The sequence below is a fragment of the Populus nigra genome, chromosome 6 (assembly GCF_951802175.1).
Source record: "Populus nigra chromosome 6, ddPopNigr1.1, whole genome shotgun sequence".
NCBI lineage: Eukaryota > Viridiplantae > Streptophyta > Magnoliopsida > Malpighiales > Salicaceae > Populus > Populus nigra.
This window is the reverse complement of record NC_084857.1, coordinates 6711793-6736124: the sequence shown is the minus strand read 5'-3', so window position 1 is coordinate 6736124 and position 24332 is coordinate 6711793. Positions and strand designations below refer to the sequence as shown.

Here is a 24332-nt window from a genome sequence, read left to right as displayed (position 1 = left end):
GTGACTAGGTGACCCTCCACATGCCTCCCACAAACATTTTAGCAAGTTTTTGTTTTTTTTAATATTTAACGTTTATTAAAATACAACAATGTCTCTGCACTAATATGATATTACAAGAGAAAAAAGATAAAAAAAAGAAAAAAAAGAAACCCTCGTTGAAAAGCAATGTTCGTAATGTTTTTAAGGGCACTAAAGTAATTTAACTATTTTTAAAAATAAAAAGATCATAACACCCCTGATTGAGAGGCAACATAATTTTTTATACCGAGAGTAAATAAGTATTTTTATTGTGTAAAAAATAAATTTATCAATTTATCGCTGCACAAATTATTAAGAACAATTGTGTTAAAGTAAAAAGATAATTCTACTTCAATACCTAATTGAAAGTTTTTTCAAGCAGCTAGCAATTTTTCTAAATCACTATTACAATGAGGTTGTCTCCATCTAAAGCTATAGTAATTCCTCCTTCACCTTTAATATTTTTTATTTTTATTTTCAATTTAATTTAATTTCTCAGAAAGGTAGACTTTGTCTGCCGCTATAACTATAACTTTTACCAAAGTTAAACAACTAGAAAAAGCTGATAGAAAAATTTACTTGTCTATTATCCACCTTCTATTATTAGAATCCAATATATTGCTGTAATTGATAGTATATTGTAAAACATTTAAAAGTTCAGAATAATTTTAAACCCGTAAAAAGTGATGTTGGTGAAGAAGAGTGCTAATTTACTTGAAGATTTCTCAAAATAAATACCTAAAAAATTACATCGAATCTGTTTATAAGATTTCCATGAAGGGATACAGGGAAGAAATTTTTTGATGAAACTAGCAATACTTGTAACTGAGAAACTAGTTATTTTTCGTGTTTTGCCATGAATTGAATATTTGTTTTTAACAGGAAAAAATAGATATTTAAGATTTTTAAATGTTTTTTTTTAAATTCTAGTTATAAATCAAAAGGTTTATACATGCATTTAATTAAATACACTGAGAAACATCAATGCTAGTAAATGCAAAAAACAAAGTGTTAACGTGTCAATTCAACTTATTTCGCTGTAAGTCGACTAATTTATTTTTCTAACGCAAAAGAATTAATATGTAGGTATTATTAATGTATTTTTTGACATTGAATAAAAAATATAATCGTGAATAAAAAAATCAATGTTTACATATAATAAACCATAATAAAAATCATATGTGTTAATAAAAACACGGATGACCTCAAGCTTATTTTTAACCTAGCAGAATAATGAAAACAAAGTTGCAATTGCAACAATAATTTATTTAGTTTTTGTATAATAATTTTTCTTTTAAAAAAGTGCAAAGAATTTTTGTTCAATTTTTTTTTTCAAAAAATAAAAATAGAAACAAAAATAAAGATATAAATATATCAAGTGTAAAATGATAAATATTCAAAGTATAAAAAAATAATATTTTTTTTCCAAGAATAATACAAAGAATAAAAAGGAAAAACTAAAAAAATAATAAAAATAAAAATAATGATAAATAGACCATGATAAAAATTCCAAATATAAAGAGAAAAAATTTAAGAAAAACTTGTTTTCTAAAAAAAACTTTAAAAACTATAATTTTTTTACTTTACAATAAAAAAATTGGTAAAATTTATAATTATATTATTGCTGCATGGAAACACCATTTTTGTTTAGTATACGTGTAATTATAATAATATAATGTTGTTAAATCACAAGTGTTGAATTTTAATATTGATGAATTTACAGCGGTAAAGAAAAGGAAAGGGAAAATCATGCAATTGGTCGGCTGCTCCTTTACACGTACGATGTCCTTCTTTTCAAGGACCTTTAAAAACTCTATTCATGATGCGAAGTTTCCCAGTCTTCCTCTTCTTCTTCTCCTAGCCTTGTAAAACTGAAGACGAATTCCTTAAATATCTATTTTAAACCCTATTGTTTTAAAACCGGTGATATTAGAGTTCGACTCAGAAGAGAAACGATGTTTTTCAACGGCGATCCATCGACACGGAAGCGAGTGGATTTAGGAGGTCGGAGTTCGAAGGAAAGAGATAGGCAGAAGCTTCTTGAACAAACTAGATTGGAACGGAATCGTAGGTTGTGGGTGAAGCAACAGAATGCTGCTGCTCTCAAAATTCAAGTGAGCTTTTGCTCCTATTATTATTATTTTTGTTTCCTCAATTGATTGTAATTTACGCGTGTTAATTTGTATTCTTTTTAGTTCATTAAATTCAATGCCATGATTGTTCACGCGAATGCTATATGCTCTACACGTAACGGTGCTGTTTTAGGCATGGAATTTTGTTGATTTAGAAACTAGGGATGGAAGGATCACGAGAATTAGGGTTTTCGTCACTTCATTGCTTTAGTTGCTCGAAGTCAGTTACAATCTGTGTTTGATTGAAAATGGATTGTTTGATTTCTTTGTCCTGTTAGATGTTGTAGCGAGAAAGCTTTTGCAAGGTCAATTTTAATCTAAATAAAGAGCACATGTGGTGGCTTTTTCAGTTGATATAAGCATTTGTTAGGACTTGTAATGCATTTGTTGCAAAGTGCTTACTAATTAGTAACTACAGAAATGGTTTAGAGGGAGAAAGGCAGTGGAGGCTGAACAGTCTACGGTTCGAGAGCAGTTCTTTGGAACCTATGGGAAGTATTGCCAAAATGTAGACAGGTAACGCGGCAATGTCCTCATCCTAATGTTATTAATAGCAGCTGTGACAATTTATTGTGGAAGTCTGCGTGATACCCTTTTTGATTGAGATTCTAAATTCTTCCTCCAAATTGTCTTGTGTATCCAGGCATTGTTTCAGTCCAGATTCAGAGTTCCTCCGGCAGCTGTTATTTTTCTTCAATGCACAAAATAGTGATGATTTCACTATCCTTGTGGAGACTTGCCGATTGCTTCTGCAAAATGTTCGAGATAGTGGTATTTCCATAACTGTAAAACTTCTAAAATGGAAACCTTACATGTATGTTTATTTATTTATTTTCTAAAAAACATAATGTCATCAACAAGGGAAGCTTGTCCAATCATAAGATATCCTTGTGTACAAATTCAAACTTGTTTGAGTTGTACTTTCTCTATGTAAGAATGTCTCTGGATTTGGCATTTGTTGCATTTCGATTCTTGACATGGTGATTATATTTTGCTATTTTATTTTAGCCTTCAACATTTGTAGCACTTTTGAATTTGACATTTAAATGACAATCTAAAGTGGCCGTGGCGGAAAGTTTATTAATTTAATATTTGCTCCTGACAGTGGATGGCAAATATTAAATTCCAGAAAAAGGAGACAAGGATTATAATTTTGGGATATTATGCTGCTTTAGATTGTACCATACTCGTTCCAACCTTTACATTTTTCTGAGAAACTCTGATACACAGACTTGTGAGAAAGTGCTTTAATTCAAGCATTTTTTACACTCAGAGAGACTAGTATACAACCGAGCTATTTTTCTGCCAGCCCTTTGTTTATTTGGGAAGGCACCTAGCCCCCTACCCACCCAACCTAACCCCACCCCTTTACTGAAGATTGCCAACGGGTTTGAGCCCCCTTTACAGCTGAAGTTAAGTACAACAGTAAAAGAAATAACAAAAGCCATAAGGCCAACCTTTTTTTTTTTGTTAACGAGGTTTATTGTCATCTGCAGGGTGAAATCCTTCCCTTCATTGATGAACAGTGACAAACCATTCAGAAATCAGGATGTCACTGTTTAATAAAAGCCTTCTAGGAGATTTGTATTTTTCAACATAATAAAATCAAACAATGTCATTGTTTAGCAAATGCAGATCATTGGTTATGAAACTTTTTGTTTGGGTCAGGTGTGAAGATTGCCATCGATGTTCTTAGATGGGCCCACTTTATTAATCAGAAGCATGTTCTAGGGTGGCCCTGTAACAAACTCTGTGCTGTTGTGGTAATAGTTAAGAAGCATGAACAATGAGCTATCAGCTATGGTGCCATAAGGCATCTCTTCTCTCCATAATGATGGGATTGAGGGTGAGTTTGAGGGTTCATCCCACTTGCATAAGTAATTATAGTGGCCCATTGATGAGAAATGAAGAAGGGAGGAAAAAACATAAAGTGCAGTCTATGTTGCAAATTGCTGGGTGTCTTTGTTTGTTCCTAATTTTGGACTCGATTGCTTTGTTTCATTTTACTAGGTTCACTTGTGCAAGTAATTCGTAATTGAAATTCCACTGCATTTCTCAGTTTCCCTCTCAATGTACTCCATTTGCAGCACAGCATTTTACCAGTTTGTATTAACAATCTGTCATTATTCAACAGGGGACATTGTGAGCCTATTTGCTGGTGTGGACTATTCAACCAAGCATGCTTTGGTGGACTATAGGGTCAAGCAACTTGCATTTACCTGTATTTGGGCTATCTATCAAAATAGGTTTGCTTTGTGAACACCTGTTTGAATATATCTGAAATCTGCTGAACTTTCAGCTCTACTGAATTTGGGTGCTAGTTGGATGCAATATTTTCCCTGTTATCGTGCTTGTGCTAAACTCTGAGTGCATGAGAGGCGTCGTCTCTTGATTCTGTTTCCATGTGTAGTCATATCCTGGTCATGATTTTGACTATTATAGCTCTAGGCACTCTATTATGCAGACCCTAACAAAAGTTCTTTCCTGACTTAAATTTTTGCTGATTCAAGATTGAATAGTGTAATATGTAGTGGCATTGTCCCAGTTTTCTTTTATGAAGAAGCAAACAATGGCATTATTTAGCAAAGATTTCCTCCTTTGCTGTATCCTGAAATTTAAGGATGATGATTGGATCGATCATTGTGCTGGTTTATGGAGATAAGACAGATACTAATATTACCTTGATGAACTGTGGTGATAGAAGTGTATGTTTCTCTTGTAGTACAAATTTTTATCTATTGTTTTTTAACTTTACATCGATTGAATTCTGAATGGCACTACAAATTTAAGGATGATGATTGGATCGATCATTGTGCTGGTTTATGGAGATAAGACAGATACTAATGTTACCTTGATGAACTGCGGGGAAAGAAGTGTATGTTTCTCTTGTATTACAAATTTTATCTGTTGGTTTTTAACCTTACATCGATTGAATTCTGAATGTCACTATTAAATCTCCTTAGTCTGGAGGTAAAACTCCCAGCATGGACCCAATTTATACTTGCATAGGGTGTGCCAAGTTTCAATGGCTATGTATTTGAATTTTTATTGGCGCAAATATTATTTTAACATGTTGGATTTTACTCTCTGTTTTTGTATTGCTTTTTTGCTTCAATTGACCTTGCATGTCTATTATTACTTGTGACGTCCATGCTTGCTGTTTTTAGGATTTATCTACATTTTGCGTAACTTTTGTGGTTTTGATGGACATGTGCTTATGATGTCTGATAGCCAGTACATTCTCTTAGAATTGTTCTTTGAGACAATATTTTTTAACATTATCCTTAATTTTAACAAAAAAAATTTAACTACCTTGCTGATACATGATGCCTATTGGCATTTTGATTGTGGAGCAGAAAACAATTGAAGGATCATCTTGTGATGGTGCCCAGGGATTCAAGCCTAACAGCAACTCTCTTGCTGGAAGCTGTAGTTTTGCTGATCGATCCCAAACTTCCATGGGCTTGCAAGGTTGTTGGTTATCTCTTGCAAAGGAATGCATTCGCTCTATTTAGAGAAATTGTCCTAACAGGAAAGGTATGCATCTAATTATTACAAATGCTTTCTTGGTTTTTGATTTTGTGCTAGAAGGTATATTCTGCATAATGTGCCATTTCTTTCCATTAGCTTTCTACTAACTTCCATTATAAACTTACATTTCTGTTTTCTTACTCAAAATTGTCTGCATGCAAACATGCACTACCAAATTCCATATCTGAAATTTTGTAACCTTGGAGTCATAATATTGTAACTACCATAGTCTAAAAACTTTCCCAAATTAACATGATTTGAATAGCATGTATAATGGATACATATCTTTCAAAAGCATACTACTATGAGGCAAAAGAAGTAAGACCATAAGTTCGTAAGGTAAAATAAACTTTGAATACCCCGAATCATCGTCTTGTTTCCTGTATTGGTAACATGGCTTATGGCTGCACTCTAAGGGCACTTTATTTTCAGCCATTCTTTTGCCTAGGAACCCAAAAAATCAGATGTTATCTTCCATTAATTTTCCTTTTAATATCACTGCTGCAGAAGAATGAAAAAAGTGCAGGAATTTGGCTCCACACACACAGCTAGAGAGGGTCTGAGATAAATCAACTGAAAAATGCGAATAGAGAATGCTGTGAAGTTTCCAACTTTTCATTTTTTTCCTTCTTAACATGATAACCATGTGTTTTTGGGCTTGTGATCTGCCTTTATAAGAATTGATCCTTTTAATAAAAATAGTGCAGTAATAAAAAAAGAATTTATCATAGTTCAGGATGCTATAGTTGACAAATGCACATATTAGTTGTGGTGGTTATTATTTCTGATTTTGCTGTGCTGCTTAAAATCTGTCTGGTAATTATGCTCACCCTATTCTGAAGTAGTTACAGATTACTGCATGTGGTTTTCCTTAATAATGTGCAGGAGAATACGAAGAGTGACAATTCCACTAGAAATGCATCTCCATTGGAGCGTATTCTTGCCCTTATGATATCTCACATTGGTCAGCATCCTTGTATTTGCCCCAACATTAATCCGCAATGGAGTTTCTCTTCTCAGATGCTAACAATCCCTTTATTATGGAGACTTTTTCCTAGTTTAAAAGAGGTATTTTGTTTTAATGTTTCTTCTGGTGGAATTAATTGCCTTCGTTTTTTGTTAAAATTCTATGCAATATAGACAACTGTGGCATTACTTGTCATGGAAAAAAAATGCAGCAGACTGTTTCTTTTATTTTATTGATCTTGTTGAATGGGATATGCAATTTTTTCCTACTTGTTTTCTTCTGAGCTGAGCTGAAAATCATGTAATTGTTGTTTGGACTGCTTATTGTTTCTTAAGATTGTTGCATAAGTGACCTTTTCCTTCCAGGTTTTTGCAACTCGGGGGCTGAGCCAACATTACATTCATCAGATGGCACAATGTGTGCGGAATGCCTATGTCCTGCCCAGTGATGTTTCTGTGGAATGTCCTGGTTATGCCTGTCTCCTAGGAAATACGGTAGAAACTGCAGGAGCTGCTTTGTCCAATGCTGACTGTTCCTTTGAGATGGTAAGGAATTCATGATAAATCATAGTAGATAATTGTGTTATTGTATAAACACACACACACACACAAAAAGAATACAATACATCTGTATGGATTAATATATTATTTGTTGATATATAACTTCTTTTCCCTCTTTGCAAGATGCAAAACTACTAGCTGCCTTCAAAATATAAACTATAGGTTGTATGTTTAAGGATCGTGTTTGTTAGGCAAAAGATTTTGAAACATTATGGGAAAAGGAGGCTGGTTATCTACCAAAATTATATGAATCTAAGACTTCTGAAGAAAGATATTGATGGATTACCATTGCGTGAGGAGTCTTTCATACTTGACCTTAAGAACCTATGACTTGCTGTTTTGACAGCATTGATATGACTTGAAATACAAAACCAGACCATACTGACACATTATTAGCTTGATTTTGTGCTTAAACGCTTAATTTTATCCATGTGGATCACCACGCTGCCTGAGACCTCACCCGTTGTGGTTTTGATTCAGCTGTTAAGCAATCCATAAATTTTCCTTAAGTAAGATTTGAAATTCTTTTTTTGACAACTACACATGAATACTCTCTAAATCTTTTCTCTGCTGTTTCATGTATGTTTAAATGTCTGGTTTGCAGATTTCTATCACTTCCTTTGTGACCTATGTTTTTTTCTTTTCACCATTGGAGATTTGTGAACTTTTTCCTTTTGCTTCCTTTACAAATTCTGGAAATGATATATGGTGATGACCACTTTAACTTATTTTAGTTTTGGGGAAGTTAAAGTATTGCAAATTATGAAAATCTGTAACTTTCTTTTCTTGACTGACAGTTTAGATCTTTCTCATCATTTTCCCTTAGGATTAAAAGAGAATAATTGTTGTTATCTTTCTTATCCAACTTGCCAAATGTGGTTACAGCTGGGAAATTTTGATTCAACTTTTGTGGATTCTGAAACTAATTTTCTTTCTTGTTTATTTCAATTAGGCTATGGACCTTGCTGCTGTTACAACATTCTTGTTAGAGGCACTTCCTCCTATAAAATCGTCAAGTCTGGAAATTAGACAAAGTATGCACTCTTCATGATATATCAAATTTATTTCTTTCCTTGATAAGTGCCTGTTGTGGATTTTCTCTAACTGGAAATTCTTACTTATACCATAATCCTTTGCATAATCTTCCATTCGTTCAATAACCTTGTGGAAGCTGAATTACTGTCTTTTGATCTGCTTGATCTGAGTGTATACATGTAATTGGTAAACTTCAGGTTCCACTATGGATGAGGATGATATGGCTTTGCCTGATGAAATGGAAATAGTTTTAAACAAGGATTTGGAACAACAGATAGCCCATGCTATGCATTCCCGCTTTCTCTTGCAATTGGTATGTAACATGCTTTTTTTGTATCAGCTTGACATTAAATTGGCCTATCTATAATAGTGAAAGCAATCTTGACCTTTTAGAATTAAAAAAACTAGCAACTTTTTTGACTTTGTTTTCAAGCAGACAAGTGTTTTATTTCGGGAGGTTTCAATGGTCAGTGGTTCAAACCATGGACTGGATGACAAAGAGGTTGCAGCTATTGGTGCTGTTTGTGCCTTTTTGCATGTTGCTTTCAACACCTTGCCAGTCGACCGAATGATGACTGTATTGGCGTTTAGAACTGAACTTGTTCGAGTGCTTTGGAATTTTATGAAGCAGTGTCATGAGAATAAGAAGTGGCCATCCTTGCCTGAGCAGTTGTCATATCTGCCAGGAGATGTACCTGGCTGGCTGTTACCTCTGTCTGTTTTTTGTCCTGTATACAAGTCAGCCTCTCTCTCTCCCTTTGGTGGTTTCATTTCCTTCTTGTGGTGACATGTTATTCTGTTTTTTTCCTTTTGGTTTTATATATCCCTTTTATATTCTAGATTAATGTGTGGCTGTATCTGGTCACGTTAGTTGTTTGTTGCCCTTCCCCTTGCTTCTTGAAGAAGCAAATATTTCTACTCTTAATTGTCTTCATGGTTTGCCAGGTACATGCTTATGTTAGTTGGCAATGAGGAGTTTTATGAGCAGGAGAAGCCATTGTCATTGAAGGATGTTCGGTGTCTAATTGTTATTTTGAGACAGGTGACTTATCATTGATGAATTTTAGATCAACAAGCTGTAAAATGTAGACTTGAACTGGAGGCTTTCTGTATCCAGCCACCTTGTTCTTACATGTGTTGCTGCTTTCTAATGTAAATGCGTATAACTCCAACTTCTGTTTCTTCATTTTCTATTTTCTGCAGGCCCTATGGCAGCTCCTGTGGGTGAATCCTACAGCACACAGTAATTCAGTTAAACTTGTTAAAAACACTTCTGCTTATAATGGGAACCCTGTTGAATCTATTAAACAGAGAGTTAGTCTTGTAGCCTCTGAACTCCTCTCTCAGGTAATTCTTAATCTGTTGAATTTTTTTAATCTGAATTACTCAAAGTCTTACTTGCAGGTCATCCTATTGCAATTTGTTGTTTTAATCGCTAATCTAGTCACTGTAGATTCTGTAAATGTTTTTGGTTTGATAGAATATTCACTTGTATTTTGCTTAGACTATGCTAGCAATATGCAGGAGATATTGTTCCTTTAGTTTTTTTGTTTTTTTGCAGGAGATATTGTTCCTTTAGTTTTTTTGTTTTTTTTTTTAAATTTTTAATGGAATATTATTGTAGTTGCAAGATTGGAATAACAGACGACAATTTGCACCACCCAGCGATTTCCATGCTGATGGCGTTGATGATTCATTCATTTCTCAGGTAGTATTTTATCTCAAATGTAATCTTCAGGTTCCTGGAACCTAGCTGTTATGATGTTGATTTTGCCCATTTTCCCTTTTCAGGCTATAATAGATGGAACCAAGGCAAATGACATTATGAAACGGGCTCCTTTTTTGGTACCTTTTACAAGCAGAGTAAAAATATTCAATGTAAGTCGTCACAAAGTTGCACTCAAAAGAATGTGAAGCTGTGAGGAATAAAGTGTCAGTGTAGTTATTTATATAAATTTGTCTTCCAGTCACAATTATTGGCCATTAGGCAAAGACAAGGATCCCATGGTGTTTTCACGAGAAACAGATTCAGAATACGACGGGACCATATTTTGGAAGATGCTTATAATCAGATGAGTGCATTGTCTGAGGAGGATCTTCGAGGATTGGTAATTCATTTGTTTTACACATTAATTTCCAAAAACAAATATTTTCAATCAGAATATGACACTAGAGTAATCATGTTTGGTTGTTCACCTACAGATTCGTGTATCATTTATTAATGAGTTTGGAGTTGAGGAAGCTGGCATTGATGGTGGTGGCATTTTTAAAGATTTCATGGAGAACATTACTCGAGCTGCCTTCGATGTGCAATACGGGTTGTTTAAGGTGATAAATTTATGTTCTGTGACATCCATGCATTTACATGCTTCAAGTTGAAAGCTAAACAAGTCTGTGTGAACTTGCATGAGTTGAATCAAAGCATACACCCAGGAGTACAAAGATATTCACCCATGTATAAAGCTGTGTTATGACTTACAACATATATAAATTTTATATGAGGTCTCTTAAATAATATTGGGATATATTGCAACATTTTGAATCTTTTGATGGCTGCTGTTTTTATGCATGCATGTTTCATGTGTTACATATCAGCAAAAGCACTTTCCTTGTCTTCTTCTTTCTTGCTTTAATTTATGTTGTTGTACCTTCTATCTGATGTTTTGTGACTGTCTGCTTGGCATTGTACATTCAGGAAACATCTGATCACCTACTCTACCCCAATCCTGGATCAGGAATGATACATGAACAACATCTCCAGTTTTTTCATTTCCTTGGAACTCTTCTTGCAAAGGTTTGATTTGTTCTCTCATTCAACCGATTCATCACATAATATTTAATGGTGTTGATTGCATGGTTTGGAGCTTCAAGGTCAATTGCTTTGTCTTTTAATGCATATGAAAACCTATAGAACAGCATGTGCCTAACATAAACTAAATCTTACTTCTGGCATCTGAAGATTTGCATGTTATAGCAACACGGGCCTGCACTTTTTCATGTTCAATCTTTGATTGTCCACCTCAGGTTATTGAATTTGATATATCTTGAATAAGAATAATACCAACATTTTTAATGTAATATACATAAATGTTTTTGTGCACGAAAGTGTTTTTGAATTGATTTTGTAGTATTATATCTTATCATTTGCTAAAATATTGTGATTGTGATTTTGTTTTATATTCTTTTTTAACCAAATGTCATGGTCATATCTTACACGAGATAAAATGGTGAAAGATATATTCACCTAAAATGGGTATCATAGTACTAGAGAGGAATGATTAACCTAACTATTTTCAGATAGTTCACACCAAATAACTGGAACAGGGCCTTTTGAGTTGCTGATGGGACCTTTGGAGTCTTAAATGTCTGAAAAAATTAAAATTTCTTTTCCACCATTAGGTCATTATGCTGGTAATTTTATGTTTGCTAATTTACGTGGAATGGACATATAAATTAGATTTTAAGTTGGAGCTCTCATGCACGATTACTGTTGTTTTATTGCAGACAGCTTTGCAACCCTCTTAATTTGTACAGAAGATTGTGGAATTCCCTTCTCTTATATAAGTATTTTTTTGTTACAAAGTAGAGGCTTGAACTCGAGACCTCTTAATGAGAGGGGGAACTCCACTGCCAGTTGAGCTACTGTTCATTGGCTTATATAAGTTTGATCATGCATTGAAGCTTGCAACATGCCACCGATTGCAAAAAGCATTCCACTTATCTTAGTTTTATTTCTTGTTCAATGTCTTTATGTCCCACACAAAGAGCCTTTCCAGGGTTTAATACTGAAATCCCTATTGGTCTTTGTCCTTTGTCTCTTGTCTCCTCAATATGAAGGATCTAATTATGTATCCTTATCCGGTTCCCTGTTACTCTTCTCTGTGCAGGCTATGTTCGAAGGTATTCTTGTTGATATACCTTTTGCAACATTCTTCCTAAGCAAATTAAAACAGAAGTAAGTTTTCAATGCTATACCCGCTAAATTGTAGTTGTTTTTGGACCTTTTTAATTTTTCATGGCTGCTACCTTCGAATTCCATGCTTTATATACAAAGTGGCGGATCCATAGTTTAATTAGCTGGGTCAATTGACCCTACTCAGTTTTTTTAAAATGGTAATAATATATGTTGGATATAAAATTATATAGTTGTTTTCCTAAAATGACCCCATTAAATAATGCCAAAAGTAAAAAACAATTAAAGAGGAGGGCCAAATTTGTAATTATAATTACCTTGTACAGGTAAAGAAGAAAAAAAGGAAATTATTTTGAAAGCATGTTATGTTAGGAATAAAAGAGTTCACATAGGAAATGGTTGAGAGAAATAGGGATTGATATTTGTAGTAGACTCATATTTGTATTATAGTTCTTAATTGTTTCTTCTCCAATATTCACACCTCATTTTATATTCTTTCGAAAAGCTAAATCAAATTTAATCATTTAAAATTTTTAATTGTTTGGAAAATGTATGGTATGGAAGTGTTTTTCTAATAAAAAATGTCATTATTTATTGATTCATTGCTTTTATATCTACCTTTTCTTTTCCTTATATTTGAAAGTTTTTAAAAGAAATTATTTCTAAATTAAACTTGTTTTAATATATTTATTTAGTTTTGAATTAATTTAGTATACAATTTTTTTTTAAAATATTATTATAATAGTTACATAAAATTATTTTTGCAATATGATTAAGAGCTATTAAATGACCCCGCTACAAAAATTCTGGATCTGCCACTGTATATGTATGTATTTTTTGCAAAGCAGATACCTTAGGAATAATTAATTTTGAACTATCTGTGCAAGTTCATATTATTTTAGTTTAGGAAATAGAAACTAATTTTGACAATTTCACCTATTTGGTTTTTCGTTACCATGTACTATCTCTAGCTCAATTTCAGTATTTATTTACGAGTTTTGTTGGTTGATCAGGTACAACTATTTGAATGACTTGCCTTCACTGGATCCAGAATTATATCGCCACCTTATTTTCCTGAAGGTAATATTGTTATTGTCTTCCCACTGACCATGAATGCTTCAGTAAATGCTACTGTCTTGTCAGCTAAACAAGAAACTTCTGTTTGCACTGATTCTTTAGCAAGCAGGAAACTGAAAATTCATCTATAATTGTGCTCGAGGTACAAATAAATCCCCTTGAAATGAGCTGCTGTTAAAAATGGAGAAACTGTGGCAACTAAAGTAGAAAGTTTGAATTAACTCTATTTTGGGGGGATCCATCATAATGTTATATGTCTATGGGATATGTCTTACGGGATTGAAATAGTGTTTTATTCATTTGAATTGCTTAGCCAAATACAGAACATAGTAGTTCATTTTCATGAGCTGGATAAGTCTTTATGCAAATGGTTTTTGCTATTGATCAGCTGTTATAGCTTTTATTCCTGTCTGTCCCAAAAAGAGTAATTGCTCCTATCAGTTGACCACCTGACTTCCATACTTTTGGTGTCAGAAATAGGACCAGAATGGGGTCATGGTCTTGGGGAATGAAATAGCTTTTACTTTGTCATAGAGGCCATTTACAAGCAGGCATGCCCATCTAGAGGGTTTAGATTATATGGTGCTAGTTCAATTTTCTGTAGGGAGTAAATTATATTTTTCCTTATCCTTTTCAGAAGCAGGCAGGCATGTCCATGTAGGGGGGGTTAAGATTATGTGATTCTAGTTTCATTTTCTGTAGGCACTGAAGTATATATTTCCTTCTTTCTCGTCCTTTTGGTGTTGGAATGGAACTTTCAACTGATGCGGGAAAAAAAAAGAGAGAATCTCCATCTGTATGACATCCTCTCGGATTCTCATTGGTTCTTTTGATTTTAGGTTCTCACCTTTTTCTTTACTTGCATTTATCTTAACTGCAGCGTTATCAAGGTGATATTTCTGACTTGGAGCTCTACTTTGTCATTGTAAATAATGAATATGGCGAGCAAACAGAAGAAGATCTGCTTCCTGGGGGACGAAACCAACGTGTTACTAATGACAATGTTATTCCTTTTACCCATCTTGTATCTAATTATCGTCTGAATTATCAGGTATTCCAGCATTTCATTAGTAGTTCATCTAGTTCACGCAATGTTGTCATCTAATCATCGTAGTAATATCACTTTCAGATACGTTTGCAAAGTTCTCATTTCATGAGGGGCTTTCAGCAGCTTATAAAGAAAGAATGGATTGATATGTTTAACGAGCATGAACTTCAGGTATTCTCACCCAGATTCTTATGAACAAATCATGCTAGCTTTGCATGAGATGGATACCTTGCATTGCTAATCTCATATTTAACATCAGTAGAAAAATTATACACTAAAGAATCATCAGCCTTGTGTGTAAACTTAAAATATCTCTCAATCCCTTATTCCCTCCTTTATTTGACGTAGCTACTATTTGTTTACAGCTCCTGATATCAGGTTCACTTGACAGCTTGGATATTGATGACCTGCGCAGTCATACCAATTATGCGGGTGGTTATCATAGCGTAAGTTAATTTTGTTTGTCTTAATTGTAAAGTTCTAGTTGGAAAAATATGAGTATCCTTAATTTTCTATTGCAGCTTCTTATATGTATTATTTATTACAGACAAACTAAAGTATGCAAGAAGAGAGAAAAAAAGAGAAAACCTTACACTTAACAACTGCTCTCTTAAAAATTATGAAAAAAATGCAACCAAATGATTTAATTCAAAGAACCTCAATTAAGCTCACAATTTCTCCCCGACAACAAAGTCCCACTATAAACAAGGTGAAACTAATCCTACTCACCTGCCAACACGCCATCCTCTCACCGTTCATAATCGTGCATGCATGTATGTATTTTTGAGACTTTAATCCAGAGCCCAACCTAGGGTCTCAGCATATTATCTTTAGAGTTAATTTAGTGGTTGAGAATTGGCTTCAGTAAATTTCAATTCTTATTTGGAATTGTATTTTTCCTTCATGTGCAGTTCACATATGATGGAGATATAATACCTTTGCTGTTTTCCTAGAAAAATACTTTGCATTGATTAAGATTCTGAATCTTGTTCCAAATTTAGCTGCTGTTGTGGCCCTATGTGAGGTGGTTCTCTGGATTTTGGAATAAATGGTCATTTGTTATGGGACATATGTTCATGCTCTGATGACTTCATGGCTACCAAGGCATTTAAACTATACCTAAGTGAATGATTAAGCCCACCTTTATGTCTATTTTCTTGCAATTAAAAGCTACTTAATTAATCTGTTTTTTTCCCCCTCCACAGGAGCATTATGTTATTGAGATGTTCTGGGAAGTTATGAAAGGTTTTTCATTGGAAAACCAAAAGAAATTTCTGAAGTGAGCTTCTTCTTCTTCTTCTTCTTCTTCTTCTTCTTCTTCTTTTTTGTATTTTGCCACCTCTATTCTCAATTCTCAGTCAGCTTGAGAACATACGACCAAAATGATAGAAAACAACTTCTATAGGTTTGTGACCGGTTGCTCTCGAGGACCCTTGCTTGGATTCAAGTATCTGGAACCCTTGTTTTGTATACAGAGGTAAGAGCTGTACTAAATGTAATTAGGAGAAGCAGATTTTGAAGTTTGTGTGAGCCTCTTTGTTGATGCGTGTCAAGATTTTTACTACTTATTTTGTTTGTTTTCACTTTTTTAATATAAATTGATTTCTACAATTATTTAACTTTTTCTTCAGGGCCGGGGGTACTGCTTCTGAGGAAGCTCTTGACCGGTTGCCGACATCAGCTACTTGCATGAATCTTCTAAAGCTTCCACCTTATAGAAGGTTTGTCCCTGAAATAGGATCCGCTAATCTGATGTTTACTTTATTCTATTCATTTTTGTTTCTTGGTGCATATATAAAGGTTTTGTCAAGTACTCAGCTAATTGTTTACTTGCTTAATCAACCTTCTCATGTTTGTGACACAGCAAAGAGCAGCTAGCAACGAAATTGCTATATTCTATAAATGCGGATGCTGGTTTCGATTTGAGCTGATGAGTTGTGTTTTGATAAAACCAAGGGGAGAAAACATAATACACGTGATGTTGCTCCTGCAAACATCCATTAATACACTGGAGTACCAAGGGCCAGCACAGCTTTGCTGGAGACAGGTGATTGTAGGAGAAAAAACTGAAGACAAGAAATAAGAATAGAATAGCCTTTAGATTCATTTAATGGAAAATCCCCTAATGGGGTTCATGTGTACATATGTGGATACCCCTGCAGTATATATCGAGTTTGGCTAAACTCACTCATGCTGGAGCTTCCACAGGTGGGTCCTGTCCACGGATACGATTTGTAGACTGTAAGTTGAAAGAATTGCTTCTCATTATGTAAAAAGAGAAGACTCTTTCTCGACCAGGTCCCGCAAAAGCTTTCGTGTCTAGATGATCAGGGACGTAGTCGATTATGTATTGTACTCTTATGTAAGTTGAATACACTTCTACTTCTTTCCATCGATTGTATTGTACTTGTGTAATTATCTGTAGATGATCAGGGACGTAGTCATTGTGTTTGGCTAGAATATCATAATTCAGATAGAAACTTTGATTTCTCAAAGAGGAAGTCTGATTTAAAATAAATTAGTTCTGCTTATGCGATGCTTTACAGATTCGCTGTACAAATTAATCTCCGAGCTCATTGTTTTTTTGGCTTTCATTCCTTCCCTTTTCACTGAACTGGCCAAGTCTGAGTGCTTTTTCTCACAAGTCATAACAGGAGGGAGATGGTCAAGACGCAAATTTGAAGGGGGACAGATTGGATTGCCTGCCAAGATCAGTATCCCTTTTGACACTTAAACAAAATTAAGAGAGAAAAAAATCAATAAGATGAAGATGGTTCTGAGGAGGACGTACTTAATATATGCGCTCTTTATTCAACTCTTGTGAGATTAGACTTGGCTTCTTACGTACGAGTTCGTTACGCCAATCCATTTAATTGATGGTTTGCTGCAGTTATTTATGGAGGCAAGCTATGTGTTTAGTTGAATTGGCTTTCTATTGTTTCTGGATGTGCATACAAAACACAAACTTGGACCGTCATTATTTATTGCCTCATTGGCTTTATGTTATATCAGTTAACTGTCATGGATTATCAATGTTGGATTTAATTTTATCTATATTTTGTAATTATTATCATATCCTCATTCTTTGGGTTCCAATTCTGTGCTGGAAAATCGTGTAGAAACACCGAGGAAAGAAGTTAACCGTTGTGTCAAAATGGCAGAATTTATAGAACACAACTTACAAGGTGTTGATTCGGCTATATTAGCTGTTCCTGTAGCTCTTGCAAAGGGAATAGGTTGGGAGGATCTTGCTCGGATGGTGAAGGATGAGAAGAAGGCAGGAAACCCTATTGCTGGCTTAATTGACAAGCTCCATTTTGAAAAGAACTGCATGGCATTGCTAATAGCAAAAACATCGATGAAATGGATGATGATGTAAAGACACTTCCAGTGTATAAGGTGTTACTTCTGTACAAATTATGACTAATGTAATTTAAGCACACCTGCTAAGAGTGAATCATGAAACTGTCTTTCACAGTGTCGACCTTTTGTTGCTAATCTCAGTTCATGTACGTGATTATTCAGTTTAGACGTTGGATTTGAGCTATGTCATCTGTTGATTTAGTCTATTTCCACTTTCAGATAGAAGTTGTTTTAGCACTTTCAGCACATGCCAATGCTCAGAGGTGGTATGAACTGAAGAAAAAGCAGGAGTGCAAGCAGGAAAAAACTTTTGCCGCACATAAAAAAGCTTTTAAAGCGGCTGAGAAAAAGACCCATCTCCAGCTTTCTCAGGTAGATTTAAATTGTGAATATACGGGATTCTGGCCTACTTTGCTAACTATTAAATAGCATATAGGTCTTGTGCTTACAAGAAGCTCTGCATTTTATGTATTTAAAAACTTCAAAATTTAATAGCATTAGCATTAAGTGTGATGTGCAGCTTAAATATTCTGAGGGATATCATGTCGCTGGGTAAAACTTGATAGGCTTACATTGTTTTATACAAGCATTAATAGGGTGTATACTGATCGCCAAGCGTACTGTAAGACCATTTATTTCTGAATACTGCGTGCATGCTTGTATGTGCATGAGGTTTGCTTTATTTATCATTGATCACCTATGAACGTGCTACTTGTATTTTAATTGTTATCATAAGCTGGGATATTCTGTCTTCTGAATTTTGTTGTTTACATGCCTATGCTGGTGGTGAATGCAGGAAAACTCTGTTGCCACTATATCACACATGCATAAGGTTCACTGGCTTGAGAAATTTAACTGGTTCATCAGCACTTGGAACTATTTGGTTATTAGCAGGCGTGATGCTCAGCAAAATGAGATGACAATCAAGCGTTATATGTCAAAAGGAGATTCGTAAGTCTTTTACTGTAATCTTCAGATTGTCAACTCAAGAAATATTATTTAGTGCTTTACTTGGAAGTTGAGTTGATCCTTAGCAACATTCAGATAGTAAGATCTCTTTCTGACACGAAATCTGCAATTAAGTAAATGCTGTAGTGATATTCATTGAAACTGTGGAACAGGTATGTCCATGCAGATCTGGAGCTTCTAGTACTGTGAAAAAAAACCACAGGCCTGAACAACCTGTACCTCCTCTCAAATTAAATCAAGGAGAATGCCTCACAGATGAAGGAGAAGTATGGCAATCAGGATGAGGAAGAGAGGAGCATTTGGATGGCTTTACTGGCTGTGAGCACTATGACTTAATCTACTTATATTTTTTAGCTCCCAGTTCAAATATTTTTCAACCATGGCACGCAAAACTGTGTGTGTTTAGACACCAGATTTTGCTGTCATAAACATTTTGCTACATCTTTGAAAAGATCAAGAAATAATATAACAGTGGAACTTTTCTGGGGCTGAAGCATGGCATTTAGTACCATCCTTTTCTTTCGTAGAAGAGATAATAACTTTGGATCCCACCTCTCCATGACCATTGACTTGTCGAAGAGACTGAAATTCAACACAGTGAAATTTCTTCAAATTAACTATGCTATATACACACAGCATTTTAACTAAATTAGCATGGTCGTTTTAAATGTAATAGGATGTAATTGTGATCTATCAATAGAATTACATCTCTCCATAAAGCAGGAGATTTCAAACTGTCCAGCGAGAGTATTTTCGTCTTAGGAATGGCAATATCGCATGTGGTCGCGGTATCATTTCTTTATCAGCTAGCACTTTGAAACTGTCCATGCATATGATTTTTCAGTCTGCTGGAAATACAAGCAAGAATGGAGAGATTCAAAATGGAAATGAAGCTACTGACAAAGGGAAGATACCTGTTATCAGTATGTTCTCTAAACTTTCAGTGGTAATTTGGCAATGCCAGATTTTTTTTAATGCTACATCCATTATCAAAGTACTCGATCATTTGTGTTTCCACAAATGCTCTCTTGATTATGCTTATGAAGAATCCCATTTTAGGGAGAACATATTAAATTGTGATTTTTTGTGCTGTTTCAATCTGGCTGGTCCTGAAGATACTCCAAAAGTATGTTACAAATGTAAAAAGCGAGATCACCTATCTCGAGATTGACCAGAACATTCTGATGACAGTTCAAATAGACGTGCAAATGGTGCTATAGATAAACCTGGTGTGGGCTTGGTTGATTCCACCTCTGAGACGGACAAGTTGGCCATGGAGGAGGATATTCATGAGATTGGCGAAAAAGAGAAAGAGAAGTTAAATGACTTGGACTGGGAATCCACTGCCTACCGATATTCTCTTATATGCCGTGCCTGTCTGTGTCGTGCAGTCATACAAATACCACGTGAAGGTTATTCCTGGAACTGTAAAAAAAGGAAAAGGTATCTCTTTTTCTCATATTTACCCGTCAATGGGGAGCTATTGTAGCTGCTATATTTGTCTGGTTAGGGGGGTTTGGGGTGAACCTTGCTTCTAGGTTTTCTTTTCCCCTTGCAATTTGGATTTTATGCGTGTTCTGCTTTTAATTCGTAGAAATTTGACTAATCTATGGATTCTATGTTTTTCTAGCTGCAAAAACTGCCAAAAACTTATTTAGCCACATGCCAGAAGCAACTGGTACAGAGAAAGAATTGATGAAAGCATGTACAGATCCTGAGCTAGTAGCTGCAATTGTTGGCAATGCAAAGTTCACTGCTGCAGGACTTGCACAATTGAAGCAGAAGCAGAACAAAGGTAAGAAAAACAACGAAGGTGAAAGTTAGAAAGGAAGCCTCCGGTTGGGAGTTTGTAAAAGCCTCATGCCCACGACGATATCCTTTTTAGATATGTGGGGGGGAAATTCAGTATGGCCGTTACAGGAACGAAATTTCCATTTTGTACAAGGTGATTTTTTCTCGTTAATGCATCATACGAGCGCCAAATTTTACTTGGAAATAGGTTTTCAACTTAAAATATTGTGACTTCTAATTTCTTCAAAATTGGAACGTTCACCTGCTGGAAATGGCAAGGCAGACGATACCAGTAAGGAGTTTTGTTCTCATTATTTGGCTCGAGTGAAAATGACAATTGTTTAAACCTATCTGAAGATGTTTTTTAGGGGTTTTAACTTTTACGTAATTGGGCTCTATTAAATTGAAGACTCAAAATCCTATTGCTGCCCGCACTGTCGAGCACATATGATACTTGTACATTAAAACAACACCGAATTGAACAGAAGGCGGCCTCGTAACTCATTTGTAGAAGGGTTGCCGTTTGAACAAATATTTTACACAAAGAAAGGCAAAAAATTAGAAAAGCAGGAAGCTTAAAACTCAATCGGATTCTTCCTCTGGTGTACCATGGCCATCAGACTCATCAGCAGGGGGGACATCACTAAAGTCTAAACCTTCTGCAGGCAAGTCTGAAATATTCGGACCCAAGATCCCACCGGAGCTGAGAGTTAGTCCACTCTGTACAGACAGATACAATTAGGTTAATCCAGCTAATTCAGATATGCCTAGATATCCACATAAACATTTTCAAATAATGGAAATTAAATACACATTCAGGTAACTTTAGATGCCAAATAAGAAAAAAGAAACTAGTAAATCAGAACGTTTTTTTCTTTTAGGCATTAAACGTCTCCTTAGATAAGTACCATCCAACACCAGCAGACCAAGTAAGTGAAAAGGAACAAGCGTCTTGTCTAATGCATATCATCACAACTGACCTTATTCTATTATTGAAAAAATGTAAATTATTCTATAAGTTTAATTAGTTTAAATGAGGTTCATAATGATCACCATTCAAAACACAAGCTATTGCTCAAATTCATTCACGTTAAAAAAAAAATTAAGTTTGCTCCTATCTAATTTTACATGACAGGGAGAAATGAAAACAACGTTCTGTTCGCCTTCATGAAATCCTTTAGTTTCAGAGAAAATGACTGAAGTACCTCAGGCTGGAATCTCAGCATGTCAGCACGAGCCATAGCCTCTGCCTGGGCAATTCTCTGCCTGAATGTCCGGGCCATCTCCTCAGCCTATTAATACAATACAAAGATATGAATACAACGCATGTTAGAGAAAGGATGAAATAATTTCTAGCATCTTCTATACCTCTCCTGTTGAAGGACAAAAAAGTGATCATACTACAGCATAAAACATCTAGCTTTCTATTATGTGATCCAAAACATTTGACAATAAGGAAGGTTAATGACAATATCCAAGAATTACCTTTTCAAAGACAAGTTTTGGATTGCGAATCATATCACCAGGAGTAGGTTCCAATTTTTTGGTAGAAAGACTTACTCGGCCTCTCTCACGGTCATGGCTTAGAATCATCACCTGCATAACATAATATGGTTTAGATATATGAAAAGGGACAGAGAATACCTTCTTTGTAATATGGCAGCAAGTAACCAACCTTCAGAGTATCACCAGGTTGAAGAACTGTTGAAATATCAGAGACACGATCATGACTAATCTGACTGACATGAAGAAGGCCATTGATTCCACCAATATCAATGAAGGCACCATATGGTTTGAGGCTCTGAACGGTTCCAGTGACCACCGATCCAATACCTAGCTGTGCTTGACTGTCAGCCATGGCCTTGCGATTACTGAGAACAAGTCTAGACTGCTCCTCATCAATGTCAACAAATTTCAGGGGAAGCTCTTTATCAAGAAGTTCTTCTGCAGATGATTTCTGGTACAAAAACAAGGAAAGATGAGAATTTGGAATTGACTGAAAGCAAAGTCAGACAATATGGCAAGCCTGGTTCAAGAACTAAACTGATGATATCTGTGAGAAAGGGACGAATCCTCGAAGGCCTTCAACAACTGCAACTACTCCACCTCTGTTTCCACCAACAACCTATATACACATTCCATTATTCAAAGTTTTGAAAATAAAATAATTTATTTGTGATTTAAACACCACACATGCTATTAAGAAAGGCCTAAAAGCAGGTGATTAGGAAACAAAAATTGATAAGAAAAGATTCCACAGTTAACCATGCAATCACACTGCAAATAAGTAACAAAAAATTGATTAACCTGCAAGCACTAAAATGACAACTAAAATTTTGCACCTGACCACCAGCCAATTAAAAGTACTGGACCAGATACATAATAATAACATTCCGTATGAAAATGGAGGATATGCAGTATTTGTACAAGTATAGATATAATTAATGTCAGGAGCATAAATACCCACCTTACCCTTCACAATGGCATCCTCAGCTTGAAGCTGCCTACACCGTTCCCAGGCAAGTTCATACTGGATTGACCTCAAGCTCAAGATTAAGCTATCATCAGCTTCATTTTCACCAATGATAACAAACTCCTCTCTCATCCCAGGAACTATACCAGCTTCTTCCACGCGTTTTATTTTGTGAATGCTTGCCTCTTGCACTGGTAAATATGCAGAAGATTTTGCAGTAATGTCAACAAATGCCCCATTGTTATCAGTCATAAAAACTGTCCCCTTAACCTGATTGTAAAAAACACATGCACAATGGAAATCAAAATACTATCCGTCAGACATCAAATAATTGCCTAGATTTCACTTCATTTTTCATTTGGGTCTTATGGGAGTTCCCATATGATTGTTTTTAATTACCTTCAAAATTCGTATAGACAAAGCATATTGCCGATACTATTAGGAAGAAAAAGAACACACATATAGAAAACAACAATAAATACAAAGAAAGATTAACCATCAAACACTTAATTGATTACAAAAAATCGTTCACTCGTTTCCAACGTAATTAAGAACTAACTTGTAACCATTTTCATTTTCCCCTGAATTTGAAAGAAGAAAGCTTCAATTTTTCTTGGTGCCCATAATTCCACAATCCCACATAATTCACATAAATTTCCTCATTCATGCATAAACCCACCAAGCAAAAACATCCCATTTTCAGTCATCCATGTCAGAACCAACAAAAAGGAAAAATTCACAAAATAAATAGAAGGAAGTCAGGTTGTGCTACTGACTCTTGTGCCGATCTCAGAATTGAAGTCATAAGTATCAAGCGCAGCATGAAAATCTTCAAGTGTAAAAGAAACTCCTTCCAGAGGAGCAGTACGACACCGTTCATAAGCTTCTTCAAAGAGTTCTTTAAGTTTGTGCCTCTCTTTGGTCTGTACATTTGATATTGCCGCTGCTTTTGCTGTTACAACAGAGTTAGCAGCCCTCTTTGGCTTTGAGAATGTTGCTGCTATTTCTGTTAGTCTTGAAGATGATATTGGTGGGCATATTAGGCCTGCAAATTGCTGAGCCAACGATGCCATCTCTCTGTTTTCTTTCGAGTGTAGGTCTTCAAGTTTTTAAGCTAGATAAGGCAAGGTAACATTAGAGTCGGGAGGGAGAGAGAGGAGAGACCATGTGCATTTTTGAGAGTTAAAGGTGCGACCCATTTGTTTTAATGCCACTAGATAAAACACCTCTGATCAGTGAAAATGGAAGGGTCCAAAAATAAGGAGTTGTCGTTCATTCTGGGCTCCTTGGGTCGTCAAGCCTTCTTTGAATTAGAGTGTGAACTTTCAACTTTCTTCATGAACCAGACCATCGTGCCCATCTGGTCCAAGCTTGCAGATCCCATCTGGAAAAAACACTTGATTTTTATTATTATCTTTTATTAAGCACAATATTTTCATTAAAATATTATGAAGG

The 24332-nt window shown here is 35.2% G+C and overlaps 2 protein-coding genes and 1 pseudogene across 4 annotated transcripts; 2 read left to right on the top strand and 1 right to left on the bottom strand.

Moving 5' to 3' along the window:
• The first annotated feature begins 1826 nt into the window (after positions 1-1826).
• On the top strand, positions 1827-16776 carry LOC133697410 (E3 ubiquitin-protein ligase UPL6). 3 transcript variants are annotated; one of them, XM_062119925.1, is made up of 26 exons: positions 1830-2132; positions 2569-2666; positions 2794-2921; positions 4285-4396; positions 5507-5687; positions 6567-6749; positions 7014-7193; positions 8161-8242; positions 8441-8556; positions 8680-8981; positions 9189-9285; positions 9447-9590; positions 9868-9951; positions 10035-10121; positions 10211-10351; positions 10446-10571; positions 10939-11037; positions 12131-12198; positions 13170-13236; positions 14114-14284; positions 14363-14452; positions 14647-14727; positions 15487-15560; positions 15687-15758; positions 15913-16002; positions 16146-16776. In XM_062119925.1, exons 1-26 carry the CDS (start codon positions 1974-1976, stop codon positions 16210-16212), a joined length of 3099 nt encoding a protein of 1032 aa, XP_061975909.1. In that variant the 5' UTR covers positions 1830-1973; the 3' UTR covers positions 16213-16776. The 3 variants fall into 3 exon arrangements, with proteins under 3 accessions (XP_061975911.1, XP_061975909.1, XP_061975910.1); XM_062119926.1 differs by having other exon boundaries at positions 1967-2132; positions 2580-2666; XM_062119927.1 differs by lacking the exons at positions 14363-14452; positions 14647-14727; positions 15487-15560; ... (1 more) ...; positions 15913-16002; positions 16146-16776 and adding an exon at positions 13936-14029 and having other exon boundaries at positions 1827-2132; positions 14114-14254.
• Positions 16777-17366: 590 nt separating this feature from the next.
• Positions 17367-20437, top strand: LOC133696652 (uncharacterized; annotated as a pseudogene).
• Positions 20438-20881: 444 nt separating this feature from the next.
• On the bottom strand, positions 20882-24083 carry LOC133698043 (small ribosomal subunit protein bS1c-like). Its single transcript, XM_062120919.1, has 7 exons — positions 23654-24083; positions 22872-23147; positions 22449-22529; positions 22080-22361; positions 21890-22000; positions 21610-21696; positions 20882-21124 (listed from the first exon to the last, which is right to left on the bottom strand). Exons 1-7 carry the CDS (start codon positions 23948-23950, stop codon positions 20987-20989), a joined length of 1272 nt encoding a protein of 423 aa, XP_061976903.1. The 5' UTR covers positions 23951-24083; the 3' UTR covers positions 20882-20986.
• Positions 24084-24332: the final 249 nt, after the last annotated feature.

What these genes read in the sequence shown, in the direction of transcription:
- LOC133698043 (XM_062120919.1), bottom strand. Translation starts at nt 23,950, where the DNA reads ATGGCATCGTTGGCTCAGCAATTTGCAGGCCTAATATGCCCACCAATA. An exon ending in AACCTGGTGATACTCTGAAG is followed by an intron (nt 22,001 to 22,079) that starts GTTGGTTACTTG and finishes TATGTTATGCAG; the next exon opens with GTGATGATTCTAAGCCATGA. An exon ending in CAAAACTTGTCTTTGAAAAG is followed by an intron (nt 21,697 to 21,889) that starts GTAATTCTTGGA and finishes TTGTATTAATAG; the next exon opens with GCTGAGGAGATGGCCCGGAC.
- LOC133697410 (XM_062119925.1), top strand. Translation starts at nt 1,974, where the DNA reads ATGTTTTTCAACGGCGATCCATCGACACGGAAGCGAGTGGATTTAGGA. An exon ending in GTTTTTTGTCCTGTATACAA is followed by an intron (nt 8,982 to 9,188) that starts GTCAGCCTCTCT and finishes ATGGTTTGCCAG; the next exon opens with GTACATGCTTATGTTAGTTG. An exon ending in TGCAATACGGGTTGTTTAAG is followed by an intron (nt 10,572 to 10,938) that starts GTGATAAATTTA and finishes TTGTACATTCAG; the next exon opens with GAAACATCTGATCACCTACT.